Source organism: Oncorhynchus tshawytscha, linkage group LG07 (genome assembly GCF_018296145.1).
Source record: "Oncorhynchus tshawytscha isolate Ot180627B linkage group LG07, Otsh_v2.0, whole genome shotgun sequence".
Lineage (NCBI taxonomy): Eukaryota > Metazoa > Chordata > Actinopteri > Salmoniformes > Salmonidae > Oncorhynchus > Oncorhynchus tshawytscha.
In genome coordinates this window covers 1534225-1549040 of record NC_056435.1, presented here as the reverse complement: position 1 = coordinate 1549040, position 14816 = coordinate 1534225, and the positions used below count along the sequence as shown (strand labels likewise).

General features: G+C 43.3%; 2 protein-coding genes across 2 annotated transcripts; one reads left to right on the top strand and one right to left on the bottom strand.

Moving 5' to 3' along the window:
• Positions 1-4386: 4386 nt before the first annotated feature.
• On the bottom strand, positions 4387-10269 carry LOC112266318 (angio-associated migratory cell protein). The gene is made up of 11 exons (XM_024443706.2): positions 9922-10269; positions 9524-9667; positions 9152-9271; positions 8865-9004; positions 8590-8734; positions 8398-8481; positions 8008-8123; positions 5397-5494; positions 5186-5276; positions 4895-5049; positions 4387-4728 (listed from the first exon to the last, which is right to left on the bottom strand). The coding sequence occupies exons 1-11, from the start codon at positions 10010-10012 to the stop codon at positions 4653-4655; spliced, it is 1260 nt and encodes a 419-aa protein (XP_024299474.2). The 5' UTR covers positions 10013-10269; the 3' UTR covers positions 4387-4652.
• Positions 10270-10898: 629 nt separating this feature from the next.
• LOC112266324 (late histone H2A.2.2-like) lies at positions 10899-11798 on the top strand. The gene is made up of 2 exons (XM_024443715.2): positions 10899-11020; positions 11316-11798. The coding sequence occupies exon 2, from the start codon at positions 11316-11318 to the stop codon at positions 11733-11735; it is 420 nt and encodes a 139-aa protein (XP_024299483.1). The 5' UTR covers positions 10899-11020; the 3' UTR covers positions 11736-11798.
• The last annotated feature ends 3018 nt before the right edge of the window (positions 11799-14816 follow it).

Here is a 14816-nt window from a genome sequence, read left to right as displayed (position 1 = left end):
GCACTGGAGGAATGGAGTTGGGAAACACTGGACTAGTGGCCACTGCCTCTTCCTAGAAAGGAGGGTATCCTTACCTAGATTTTCCTGCACTTTATGTGCTTTCCCCTTTTAAAGCTAGAATACATTTGATTAATAAAATCAAGATATATAGCCACTGATTCTTGAAGAATATAACTTAAAATGCCCCATCAGCTTAGTTCTATTGTCATACCCCCATTAGAACATGTTTTACTCCCATTTTTCTCTTCAGATCCTATCAAGCTCTGTAAGGTTGGATGGGGAGCGTCGCTGCACACATTATCAGGTCTCTCCAGAGATGTTCGATGTTCTTCAATCTCCACAGAAGACCTCTGGAGCTCTGTCAGAGTGACCATCGGGTTCTTAGTCACCTACCTGACCAAGGCCCTTCTCCCCGATTGCTCAGTTTGGCCAGGCGGCAAGCTCTAGGAAGTGTCTTGGTGGTTCCCAAACTTCTTCCATTTAAGAATGATGGAGGACACTGTTGTTGCCATACCACATTGCAGTGATACAACCAGCCAGGATGCTCTCGATGGTGCAGCTGTAGAACCTTTTGAGGATCTGAGGACCAATGCCAAATATTTTCAGTCTCCTGAGGCGGAATAGGTTTTGTCGTGCCCTCTTCCGATTTTCTTGGTGTGCTTGGACCATGTTAGTTTGTTGGTGATGTGGACACCAAGGAACTTAAAGCTCTCAACCTGCTCCACTACAGCCCTGTCGATGAGAATGGGGGTGTGCTCGGTCCTCCCTTTTCCTGTAGTCCACAATCATCTCCTTTGTCTTGATCATGTTGAGGGAAAAGTTGTTGTCCTGGCACCACACAGCCAGGTCTCTGACCTCCTCCCTATAGGCTGTCTCGTCGTTGTAGGGGATCAGGCCTACCACTGTTGTGTCATCGGCAAACTTAATGATGGTATTGGAGTAGTGTCTGGCCGTGCAGTCATGAGTGAACAGGGAGTACAGGAGGGGACGGAGCACACACCCCTGAGGGGCTCCCGTGTTGAAGATCGGCGTGGCGGATGTCTTGTTACCTAGCGTTACCACCTGGAGGCCCGTCAGGAAGTCCAGGATCCAGTTGCAGAGGGAGGTGTTTAGTCCCAGGGTCCTTAGCTTAGTGATGAGCTTTGAGGGCACTATGGTGTTGAACGCTGAGCTGTAGTCAATGAATAGCACTCTCACATAGGTGTTCATTTTGTCCAGGTGGGAAAGGGCAGTGTGGAGTGCAATAGAGATTGCATCATCTGTGGATCTGTTGGGGCGGTTTGCAAATTGGAGTGGGTCTAGGGTTTCTGGAATAATGGTGTTGATGTGAGCCATGACCAGCCTTTCAAAGCACTTCATGGCTACAGACGTGAGTGCTTCAGGTCAGTAGTCATTTAGGATGGTTACCTTAGTGTTCTTGAGCACAGGGACTATGGTGGTCTGCTTGAAACATGTTGGTATTACAGACAGTCCTGTAGTTTAGCATCTCTTGGGGACCTTGAATGCTGCATACATTTTTTGGTACCCTTCCCCAGATCTTTGGCTTGACACAATCCTGTCTCGGGAATTCTACAGACAATTCCTTTGACCTCATGGCTTGGTTTTTTCTCTGACATGCACTGTCAACTGTGGGACCTTATATAGACAGGTGTGTGCCTTTCCAAATCATGTCCAATCAATTGATTTGACTGCAGGTGGACTCCAATCAAGCTGTAGAAACATCTCAAGGATGATCAATGGAAACAGGATGCACCTGAACTCAATTACGAGTCTCTGAACACTTATGTAAATACAGTATCAGTTTTATTTCAATACATTTCCACAAAAAAAACTGTTTTCGCTTTGTCATTATGGGGTAGCGTGTAGATTGAGGAACATTATTTAATACATTTTTGAATAAGGGCTGTAACAAAATGTCAAGGGGTCTGAATACTTTCCAAATGCACTGTGTCTGAGTCATATCTGTATAATGTTAGATTAGCCTAGAAGCTATTTTGGCTAGGGCACCCTGTAGCGTGGCTGAATGCATTAGATCAAGCACACAGATCCAAGTTTACAACAAATTAGGTCATCTCTTGATGCAGTTGACTTTGTAGTATGCTTATCATACCTCTAATCACAGCAGTGTTCTGGTCCCTACAGTGTGTAACAAATCGCACCCTATTCCCTATATAGTGCACTACTTTTGACCACAGTCTTAGTCAAAGGAAGACCACTATAGAGAATAGGGTGCCATTTTTGAGACAATATGTGACTCAATGACGGTCTGCACAAAGCCTTCTCAGGCAGAGCTGATGCTGGGAATGAACCAGGACAACCTAGAGACTTGGGTTGAAAACGTCTTTAATGGTTCCAACCAACAGCAGAACAAAGCCCATGGCTCTGTCCCAATACTTCAGTGATGCACCCTTCCTTCCATGTTTCCTTAAGGTCAGTGATGGGGTAGGGGAAAGCAAAGTTATCACATTATTTCCACCAATCCAGATTCATGATTACTTCAGAAAAGGAAGGACGGATGCATTTCTAAAGTATTTCAACAGGGCCCAATATATTTACAGTACATAAGGTTGAGTTGACATAATTGGGGTGATTTAGGGAGAAAGTGAGGATTACACTCCACAAATCACCAGATATTATGGGGACATCATCGAGATCTCCATCTCTACGTAGCTCTATTACCTTAATGTGTATTCATAATGTCATCAAACCAAATCGCACAGGGAACACCAAGGTGTAGTTGAAAGTGTATTTAGTAATAAATCAAGGACCACACGACGTATCCTATTGGTCTACTGGTAGATGCTTCATTGCCTCTAGGTTGACGCGTTCCAACATCTACACTACCACACCACTTAGAATGCATATATTTTGTGTGGGTTCTACTTGAGAAACCTGAGTAGAATGGCGGGCAGTTCTAGAACCTTCTAGAACAATGCAGGTCTACTATAGATCAGACAGACTACAATCGATACAAGACACTTCAAAAACCCTCAGTTGTGAGAAAACACAATGAAAGGCCGGGATTCAATCCGATCGCGCTTTGTTGACAATGCGCCATTTAACTTCTTGGTGACAGGGGGGCAGTAATTGAGTAGCTTGGATGAATAAGGTGCCCAGAGTAAACAGCCTGCTACTCTGTCCCAGATGCTAATATATGCATATTATCATTAGTATTGGATAGAAAACACTCTGAAGTTTCTAAAACTGTTTGAATGATGTTTGTGAGTATAACAGAACTCATATGGCAGGTGAAAACCGGAGAAAAATCCAACCAGGAAATGGGAAATCTGAGGTTTGTAGTTTTTTAACTCTTTGCCATTCCAATATGCAGTGGGATATTGGTTATGTTGCACCTCCCAAGGTTTTCACTCGATGTCAACAGTCTTTAGAACTTTGTTTCAGGCTTCTACTGTGAAGGGGGGCTGAATGAGAGGGGATTGAGCCAGGTGTCTGGCAGAGTGCCACGAGCTCGTGACGCACAGTCACAAGAGAGTTAGCTCTCATTCCATTGCTTTTCTACAGACATAGGAATTCTCCAATTTGGAACATTATTGAAGATTTATGATAAAAACCTCCTAAAGATTGATTCTATACTTACTTTGACATGTTTCTACGACCTGTAATATAACTTTTTGAACTTTTCGTTCAACGTTCGGCTGGACTTGCAAGCGCGTTTGGATTTGTTTACCAAACTCCCTAACAAAAGAAGCTATTTGGACATAAATTATGAACTTTATCGAACAAATCAAACATTTATTGTGGAACTGAGATTCCTGGGAGTGCATTCTGATGAAGATCATCAAATGTAAGTAAATATTTATAATGCTATTTCTGACTAATGTTGACTACACAATATGTAGGCTGCTTTGTTGTCTGAACACTGTACTCAGATTATTGCATGGTTTGCTTTTCCCGTAAAGTTTTTTTTTTTAAATCTGACACAGCGGTTGCATTAAGGAGAAGTATATCTCTAATTCCATGTATAACACTTGTATTTTCATCAACATTTATGATGATTATTTCTGTAAATTGATGTGGCTCTCTGCAAAGTCACCGCATGTTTTAGAACTACTGAACGTAACGCGCCAAAGTAAAAAGAGATTTTTTTAATATAAATATGAACTTGACCAAACAAAACATACATTTATTGTGTAACATGAAGTCCTATGAGTGTCATCTGATGAAGACCATCAAGGTTAGTGAGTCATTTTATCTCAATTTGTGCTTTTTGTGACTCCTCTCTTTGGCTGGAAAAATGGCAGTGTTTTTCTGTGACTTGGTAGTGACCTAACATAATCGTTTGTGGTGCTTTCGCTGTAAAGCCTTTTTGAAATCAGACACTGTGGCTGGATTAACAAGAATTGTATCTTTAAAATGGTGTAAAATACGTGTATGCTTGAGGAATTTTAATTATGAGATCTTTGTTGTTTTGAATTTGGCGCCCTGCGCTTTCACTGGCTGTTGGCTACCGCCCCACATTTCCCAGAGAGGTTAAGCGACAACTTCGGATTGAGCCGATATATGCAGTGTCCACTGTTAAAACGGTCTCCACAAAAACGGGAATATTGCCTTTAAGGTGCATTGTCGACAAAGCGCGATCGGGGTTGAGTCCATCCCCATTTCTCTCGCTCTTTCTCCCTCTGCTCCTCTTATTAACGGTCTGGCCGTTGGAGGCAGAAGAGTTTGGCCTGGTGATCTCCAGAGGCAGTGACCGCCATAGAGGCTTCTCTGTGGGAGGAGGAGAGAGAGTCAGATGAGAATAGGAGCCTTTCTGGCTCAAGTAGAATACAAGTTCCCCATAACCACTGATACAGGGTCAGACGTTTTGTTCATAAGCCTAATTGAAAAGGTTAGGATCTGTGATTAGCGGAAACTTAGGGGTGTGTGTGTGTACCTGTTGAGTGTGAAGTCGAGGATCTCCGCCTGGTGGCCACGGTACTCTGACACCATGGTTCCCGAGCGGGCATCCCACAGCCTCACCGCCCCGTCCAGACTACAGGTGGACACCACAGAGGATGACTCCTCCCACTGCAGTTTAACAATGCCAGCCTGACACACACAAATAGTCGTTTATAGAGCATATAACAAGGCATTTGAAAATAGCAGAGCAACACGTCTCTACAATCCATGATCAGAGGATTATTGTGGGTTTGGTTGTGAGCCTGCTGGATGGCTGGTTTCTTACCTGGTGCTGACACTTGTGTCTGAGGACCTGTGAGGAGAGGTCATAGATAGCCAGGGTCCCATGCAGATACGCCACCGCTATCAGAGGCAACCTGGACAACAGAGAACACGGCATCGTTCAAAACATGGCAACTGTTACACACCGTATGCCATGTAGTTCATTTAAGGTTAACTTGTGATTCTGGTCTTATGTTAAAAACATGAAGTCTTACACATTGCAGAACCCCACTGACTCCACCGAGTTGGTCTCCTCGGCATCCTCCTGAGAGGCTTTGGCTTTGCCCCCGTCCACAGAGAACACACCCAACACCTACACACCCCATTAGATACATTCCAGTTATACAGCATATACCAACTGATAAGTAGCAGGACAGCACATCTCGAAAACCCATACCATGTTGGTCAATTGAACACATGACAGAACATTTTCTTGTGAATAATGCATGTCAATCTCCCCATGTCATCATGTCATCTGTCCCACCATGTAAACCCAGAAGTACTGTTTTCATTCCCACTGTCCTCTGTACGTGGTCTCTACCGTAGCTCCAGTAGTTACGTAGTCTCTACTGAAGCTCCAGTAGTTACGTGGTCTCTACTGAAGCTCCAGTAGTTACGTGGTCTCTACTGAAGCTCCAGTAGTTACGTGGTCTCTACTGAAGCTCCAGTAGTTACGTGGTCTCTACTGAAGCTCCAGTAGTTACGTGGTCTCTACTGAAGCTCCAGTAGTTACGTGGTCTCTATCCTACAGTAGTTACAGTTGAAGTTGGAAGTTTACACACACCTTAGCCAAATACATTTAAACTCAGTTTTTCACAATTCCTAACACTTAATCCTGGTAAGAATTCCCCGTCTTAGGTCCGTTAGGATCACCACTTTATTTTAAGAATGTGAAATGTCGGAATAATAGTAGAGAGAATGATTTATTTCAGCTTTTATTTCTTTCATCACATTCCCAGTAGGTCAAAAGTTTACATACTCAATTAGTATTTGGTAGCATTGCCTTTAAATTGTTTCACTTGGGTCAAATGTGTCGGGTAGCCTTTCACAAGCTTCCCACAATAAGTTGGGTGAATTTTGGCCCATTCCTCCTGACAGAGCTGATGTAACGAAGTCAGGTTTGTAGGCCTCCTTGCTCGCACAAGCTTTTTCAGTTCTGCCCACAAAATGTTCTATAGGATTGAGGTCAGGGCTTTATGATGGCCACTCCAATAACTTGACTTTGTTGTCCTTAAGCCATTTTGACACAACTTTAGAAGTATGCTTGGAGTCATTATCCATTTGCAACCAAGCTTTAACTTCCTGACTGATGTCCTGAGATGTTGCTTGAATATATCCACATAATTTTCCTGCCTCATGATGCCATGTATTTTGGGAAGTGCACCAGTCCCTCCTGCAGCAAAGCACTCCCACAACATGATGCTGCCACCCCCGTGCTTCACGGTTGGGATGGTGTTCTTCAGCTTGCAAGCCTCCCCCCTTTTCCTCCAAACATAACGATGGTCATTAGGGCCAAACAGTTACATTTTTGTTTCATCAGAACAGAGGACATTCCTCCAAAAAGTACAATCTTTGTCCCCATGTGCAGTTGCAAACCGTAGTCTGGCTTTTTTATGGCGGTTTTGGAGCAGTGGCTTCTTCCTTGCTGAGCGGCCTTTCAGGTTATGTCGATATAGAACTTGTTTTACTGTGGATATAGATACTTTTGTATCCGTTTCCTCCAGCATCTTCACAAGGTCCTTTGCTGTTGTTCTGGGATTGATTTGCACTTTTCGCACCAAAGTACATTCATCTCTAGGAGACAGAACGCGTCTCCTTCCTGAGCGGTATGAAAGCTGCATGGTCCCATGGTGTTTATACTTGCATACTATTGTTTGTACAGATGAACGTGGTACCTTCAGGCGTTTGGAAATTGCTCCCAAGGATGAACCAGACCTGTGTAGGTCTACCATTTTTTTCTGAGGTCTTGGCTAATTTCCCCATGATGTCAAGCAAAGAGGCACTGAGTTTGAAGGTAGGCCTTGAAATACATCCACAGGTACACCTCCAATTGACATCAATTAGCCTATCAGAAGCTTCTAAAGCCATGACATAATTTTCTGTAATTTTCCAAGCTGTTTAAAGGCACAGTCAACTTAGTGTATGTAAACTTCTTACCCACTAGAATTGTGATACAGTGAATTATAAGTGAAATAATCTGTCTGTAAACAATTGTTGGAAAAATTACTTGTGTCATGCGAAGTAGATGTCCTAACCGACTTGCCAAAACTATAGTTGATTAAATAACAAGAAATTTGTGGAGTGGTTGAAAATGAGTTTCAATGACTCCAACCTAAGTGTATGTAAACTTCAGACTTCAACTGTATGTGTCCTCTATCCTACAGTAGTTACGTGTACTCTATCCTACAGTAGTTACGTGTCCTCTATAACACAGTATGTATGTGTCCTCTATAACACAGTATGTACGTGTTCTCTATAACACAGTATGTATGTGTTCTCTATAACACAGTAGTTATGTGTTCTCTATAATACAGTAGTTATGCGTTCTCTATAATACAGTAGTTATGTGTTCTCTATAATACAGTAGTTATGTGTTCTCTATAATACAGTAGTTATGTGTTCTCTATAATACAGTAGTTATGTGTTCTCTATAACACAGTATGTATGTGTTCTCTATAACACAGTAGTTATGTGTTCTCTATAATACAGTAGTTATGCGTTCTCTATAATACAGTAGTTATGTGTTCTCTATAATACAGTAGTTATGTGTTCTCTATAATACAGTAGTTATGTGTTCTCTATAATACAGTAGTGCCCGCTGCCCACCTTGCCAGTGGCAGTGTTGATGAGCTTGGCACGGCCGTCCACAGAGCCCGTCAGCACCAGAGAGCCGTCCTTGTTACAGGTCAGGCACGTCAGTGCCCCCTGGTGTCCATCATGACCTGAGGTGGCCAGAGAAGCGAGGAGACAGTTAAGTGGGGATAGAAGTTGTTCCTTACCGCTGGTCCAGTGGCAGTTATTATTGTTTTATCCTCAGAAAAGTCCAGATTAGGATTTGGGGTTTGGTCATCTACTCTAGATATAAAGTAAGCTATGTACACTAATAAACACATTCCACACTGGTTTCCGGTGACCATGACACATATCCTGCCGTCTGGCAGTAGTGGGGATGGTCACATACTGTGTTCAGACGTGCGACAACTTGGCCAAACTCACCTTTAATCACATGGGTGGCATTTCCCTGCTTGAGGTCCCAAAGTCGTACGTTGCCATCTTCATAGCCCACCACAGCTCTCTTCCCTGTGGAGAAAAGACAAAGTTGTTACATGTTCAACCTGGCAGCACAGATCATGGTAGAGTGTTCTGTGCTGAATTGTCCTTTACGCTTGGCTGGGGAGACAGTCTCACCGTCTGGCAGGACCTTTCCACTGGTAGACTGGCAGCCAGGGCCCTGCAGGGTCCTACAGTCACCCCCTGGGATCTTCCACATCCAAACGTTACCGTCCGCCATGCCCGCCAGCAGCACCGGGGCGCAGGGGTGCCACTCCATCCACTAACACACACACACAAAAATGATTTAACTACCTAGCTTAATCAGGCTGAATCAGGTGTGGCAGTGTGTTCCTGCTGGGCTACAACAAATATGCACACCCTGTTTTGGGCTGGGCTGTGTTCTTCCTCACCTCCAGGTCTCCCACCTCGAAGGACCACACCTCCTGCTTGGTCTCCACCCTCCAGACCTTGATCAGCCCACTCATGTCCCCCGTGGCCACCAGGGAAGAATCATGGCTGAATAAAACACTTGTCACGGAGTCCTTATGGCCTACGGTTGTGGAAAAAGAAGGACAAATACTTGTTTATTCTGAGCTCAACTATCCTGTAGCATAAAGAAATGTCCTATTGGGATGTCAAAGCTAAATTAAAAGCACAACAACTAATTGATGACAGCTTGGAGAGTATGGAGACTCACCTGTACATTCAAACAGCACTTCCCCGTCACTCACTCTCCAGACATAGGCCTTGTCATCCTCTCCTCCTGTCACAGCCAAGCTGTTTGTGGCTGGGTCCAGACTCACACAGAACACGGAGCCTGGAAAACACAAGTCAATGTGACAACAGAAAAAAAAGAGACCCATACATGTCCCTGGCCTATCCAATAGCTTCCACCCTGTCTCCTTCCCTTCAATACCTGGAATACATGAAATGACTGTAAAGTCATCCACATAGTGGTGGTGGTGATGGACAAGATAATGAGATGGACCTACTACCAGCAACTGCCACTGAGTTGTCTAGAGACTGAAAGAAAAGCACAAGTGAGGTGAAATAGTTAGCTAGCTAGTACCCGTGTGTTTGGAAAAGGTGAGTTCGCTGTCATCTTGCTCCTTTTCCTGCTCCATCTCGTCGTCGGTATCCCAGTCTTCCTGTTCATTGTCTCCGTCCTCAGTCTCTCCGACGTCCACGTCCTCGAACTCATCCGCCAAATCATCTGTCCGTCAAAGTGAGGTATTACTGTACTTGACACATGTACCTCTCTTAGTTTTATACCACGACATTAACTCATAGAAGGTCTAACCAAGACAATGCCACCAGCGTCCAAGAGACAACTTATTTTGCTCAATCAAAGACAGTCCATGTAGCAAGTCCTCATAGAGTTATAAGGACTTGAACTAAACTACACCCCTTGAAGCATCTGATTCTGACCAACTAACGTTATCTAGCTAGGCATGCAACCATCATTACCTGGGTTTTGCTCTGTTTCGTTAAGGTCGATGACTTCTATAATCTCTTCATCCCCGTGGAATTGTACCGAATTTTCGTCCGAGTTATCCATGATAGCTAGCTAACGTTAGATGTTACCAAGGTGGCTAACTTAAATTAGCTGCCTACCTTGAGAGCTGAAAAGTTTGCTAGAGCGACAAATGTTGAATTCAGGTTAAGAAAATATGTTAAGTCAATCAAAGAAAATGCTAAATATTGTTATTCCTTGGTGATGACCGAAGAACAAATACTAGCTAAAGAGAAAAACATCTAAATAGTGTCCTCATGTTTTTTTCACATGTGGGAAAGTCTCCGGAATCCTCTGGCGCTCCGTGATGACGTCAATTAAACATTTGATACGATTGGTATTTCGCCCTGAAGCTTGACACGCCCCCTTCACAGTAACAACCAATCCATGCCAAAGTGGGCGGGACTTCTTCAACATGACTACTTCATCGGAGAGTAACATCCGACCTTGTTCACTAGGTGGCACAATAACACCATTATCATCATGCTGGCTTTCATCCTTCCCCTCTTCTGATAAAGCGTTTCCCAACTCCGGTCCTCGAGTCCCTCCAACAACACACATTTTTGTTGTAGCTCCGGAAAAAAAGCACCTTTTTCAATTTGTCAAGGGCTTGATGATTAGTTGGCAATTACAATCGGCTGCGCTTGTCCGGGTACAACAAAAATATATACTGTTGTGGTACTCAGGACCGGAGTTGGGAAACACTGTTGTAATGTAATATTTTCTGGTAGACTAATGTGAATTATCTGAACACATAATAGGTGAAAGATAGATGGCACAACTTCCACCTACCCTATCGGATCTGCTAACGTACTGTATATATCCAGAGTAGTAAGGAGTAGGGCCTAGGGCTCGATTTGGAATTGGGGCCCATGTGAATTCCCTTTAATCTAATTGGCTATCCAATCAGACATAAGTATTTACGACATGTGACTTTGGGAAAAACGGGTCCCCTCAATAATGCAACTTGTTATTCCCTTCATAAAAAAGGCTCTATGGCTGCTGTTATTTCCAGTTTAGGCTTGTTCTAGTTCTTGCAAACAGCCTGTCGCCGTGAGTATACACATGTTTCGGTTTTTTTTTCCTAACTTCTCATTTGTGTGAAATGCCTTGTCCTCTTAACTTTCCATATTTTTATTTAAAGTAAGTTGTCTGGTAGTCCTGTTAACTGTGTAAATGGTGTGCCTGTGGGATTGTAGTGATTGAGTGGGCACCAGCTGAAGGGCAGGTGCATTAGCTTCTTTGCATCCACAACTCTTCCCAGGAGGGCTTGCATATTGGCGATGCACTTGAGGCAATGTTTGAAAAATTTCAACAGTCACTAAAACATGTACTTTGTTTCTGCAAGATGTCTGGTCGTGGAAAGAACGCTGTCTCCAAATCGAAGACTTCCACGAGTCGCTCTGTCAGGGCAGGTCTCCAGTTTCCTGTAGGCCGAATTCACCGTCTGCTGAAGAAGGGACGTTATACTACCCGCATTGGTACAGGAGCTGCAGTCTACCTCGCTGCCATACTGGAGTATCTCTGCGCAGAAGTCCTGGAGCTGTCGGGTAACGCGGCCCGTGACAATAAGAAGTCGCGCATTGCTCCACGGCACATTCAACTAGCTGTGCGGAACGACGAGGAGTTGAACACGCTGCTGGGTGCGGTTACCATATCGGAGGGTGGTGTCCTTCCAAACATCCAAGCCATGTTACTCCCCAAGAAGACCAAACTACCTAAAGACGACGGCAGCAATGCCAACGACGTCCAGTCTCAAGAGTTTTAAAATGTACCCACAAGCTTTTACCGCAAACACCGTTTTCCATAATAAAATAACAAATTTAAAGAATGTTTTTAGTGTTGGCCAGTTGATGCACTGCAATGTCCAGACATGGCCTATGTTAAGCTTTATTTAAATATTTCATTCAAATTCAAACCTCAACTCAGGTCCAGGGTCACTTCAGGAAGTGCTTTCAATTCAATCATTGACACTTTTCCAAAAAATGCTTCTCAGTTTGAGAAGTTGTTACAGAAATATTGCCAGTTCACTGGACTAGGAATTTGACTTGACTGACTTCAATTTGAATTGAACCCAACCCTGCAAGGAATGAGGTAGTCCTACTGGTTTCATGAGCTAAAACCAATATCCTGGGCTTGTGTGGGGGTTTGACTGTTCCAACACACGTGGATTCTAGTGACAGTTTTAAAAACTAGGGCATTGCAGAACTGAATCGTAATGGTTTATTTTTCCACCCGAAAGCCGGCGTAACAGCGTTTTTAAAGTAACTTAAGAGCACCCCTCAGCTAGCTTGAAATGTGGCTGGAGCCATCCAATTTTGTGTGGCTCAACCTGTTTGGACTGTTAATTAGAGGAGTTGTGATGCAGAGGAGCACTGTTTCGAGGCCAGTCAGACAATGGCGAACTCAGCAGCACACTGACCCCTGTTTCACTGGGATGGGGAAACAGAATTTAGAATAATATGAGGAAATTTGCATCAATATTGAGTAACTGGCCCTGGCTTGACTCTCTCTATGCATGCAAGCCAGACCTTTTAAACTTTATATTGAGCTCCTTTTCATGTCTAAGAGGGGCTGCCATTGACTATTATAAATGAAAGCACTTGTATGTTCACTGTTCAAGTCTGTGTACTTTGTCTGGGCTTCTCCGTGCTCCTGAGTCTTTGATCCTGGAGGGTAGGCCTGGCATGGGGTTGCCTGCGGGCATTGTGCCTGGGAGGGTTTCACTGATGAGCAGACCTTCAGCGTGGACAAACACTACAGTACTGCACCATGATAAGGAAAACCAGTCAAGGTAACCTGGGTAGACTAGTTATTGGTACACAAGGTAAATGCTATACCAAGTGAGGAAGCACCTGTGAGGAGGCATATTTTGTATTTTCTTATGGCTTAATATTACTTGAAAGCAAGGGCACAACTTTGGTTTAAGAAGTGGGTGGGTCATATTTTTCACTCCAAACAGCCTACTGCTCAGAGGCAACCGAATGGTCCTAAAGCACACTATTTCCTTGTTTTGTATCACATTCCAATAAACCTGAGGGGGACAAAAATGCACTTTCAGAATGTGGTGGGGGGGCGGACATGTCCCCTGTCCCCAGTGAAATTTGCGCAAGTGCTTGAAATGTACTATTAGTGCAAAATGTTTATCAATAGTTATGTCAGATGTGATATATTTGTGTATGATAATGAGAGGATTTCCTATAGCAAAATAAATATAGGCAACATGACATGTATTGTTTCCATGGTTTCTCCTTTATCTCAATCCATCTAAATCCCCAATCTGTCTAGAAATCACATGAAACAATGTTTTTCAGGTCTCTACATTTGTCCTACTTGCTCAGACATATGCGATAACTGAACTGTGTGGGCTGGGTGGGCTTCTTTAAACTGTCATAGGGAGGACATAACAGTCAGACACCAGAATCAGTCATAATTGACATCAGTTTATCACAAAAATTAGCCTGTTTAATATTAACACTGGGATGCTGTACCAACACACACACACACACACACACACACACACACACACACACACACACATACCATACATGCACATAAGAAAGCACGCCCACATACACTACCGGTCAAAAGTTTTACTCATAAAAGTATTTTTCTTTATTTTTACTATTTTCTACATTGTAGAATAATAGTGAAGACATCAAAACTAGGAAATAACACATGGAATCATGTAGTAACCAAAAAAGTGTTAAACAAATCAAAATATATTTTATATTTGAGATTCTTGCAAATGGCCATCCTTTGCCTTGATGACAGCTTGGCACACTCTTTGCATTCTCTCAACCTGCTTTACCTGGAATGCTTTTCCAACAGTCTTAAAGGAGTTCCCACATATGCTGAGCACTTGTTGCCTGCTTTTCCTTCACTCTGCGGTCCGACTCATCCCAAACCATCTCAATTTGGTTGAGGTCGGGGGAATTGTGGAGGCCAGGTCATCTGATGTAGCACTCCATCACTCTCTTTCTTGGGCAAATAGCTCTTACACAGCCTGGAGGTGTGTTGGGTCATTGTCCTGTTGAAAAACAAATGATAGTCACACTAAGCCAAAACCAGATGGGATGGCGTACCGCTGCAGAATGCTGTGGTAGCCATGCTGGTTAACTTTGTCTTGAATTCTAAATAGATCACAAACAGTGTCACCAGCAAAGCACCCCCACACCACCACTCCTCCTCCATGCTTTACGGTGGGAAATACATATACACATTTATTTAGGCTGCAATTTTTGAGGCTGGTAACTCAAATGAACTTATCCTCTGTAGCAGAGGTAACTCTGGGTCATCCTTTCTTGTGGCGGTCCTCATGAGAGCCAGTTTCATCATAACGCTTGATGGTTTTTGCGACTGCACTTGAAGAAACTTTCAAAGTTCTTGAAATTTTCCGTATTGACTGACCTTCATGTCTTATCAAATGTATACCCCCCCCTACCTTGTCACAACACAACTGATTTGTTCAAATGCATTAAGATGGTCAGAAATTCCACAAAGGAATTTTTAACAAGGCACACCTGTTAATTGAAATGCATTCCAGGTGACTACCTCATGAAACTGGTTGAGAGAATGCCAAGAGTGTGCAAAGCTGTCATCAAGGCAAAGGGTGGCTATTTAAAGAATTTCAAATATTAAATATATTTTAATTTGTTTAACACTTTTATGGTTACTACATGATTCCATATGTGTTATTTCATAGTGTTGAGTCTGCACTATTCTACAATGTAGAAAATAGTACAAATATAGAAAAACCCTTGAATGAGTAGGTGTTCTAAAACTTTTGACCGGTAGTGTACTTACACACTCACACAAATGCACATAAGCTAGCGCGCACACACACAGA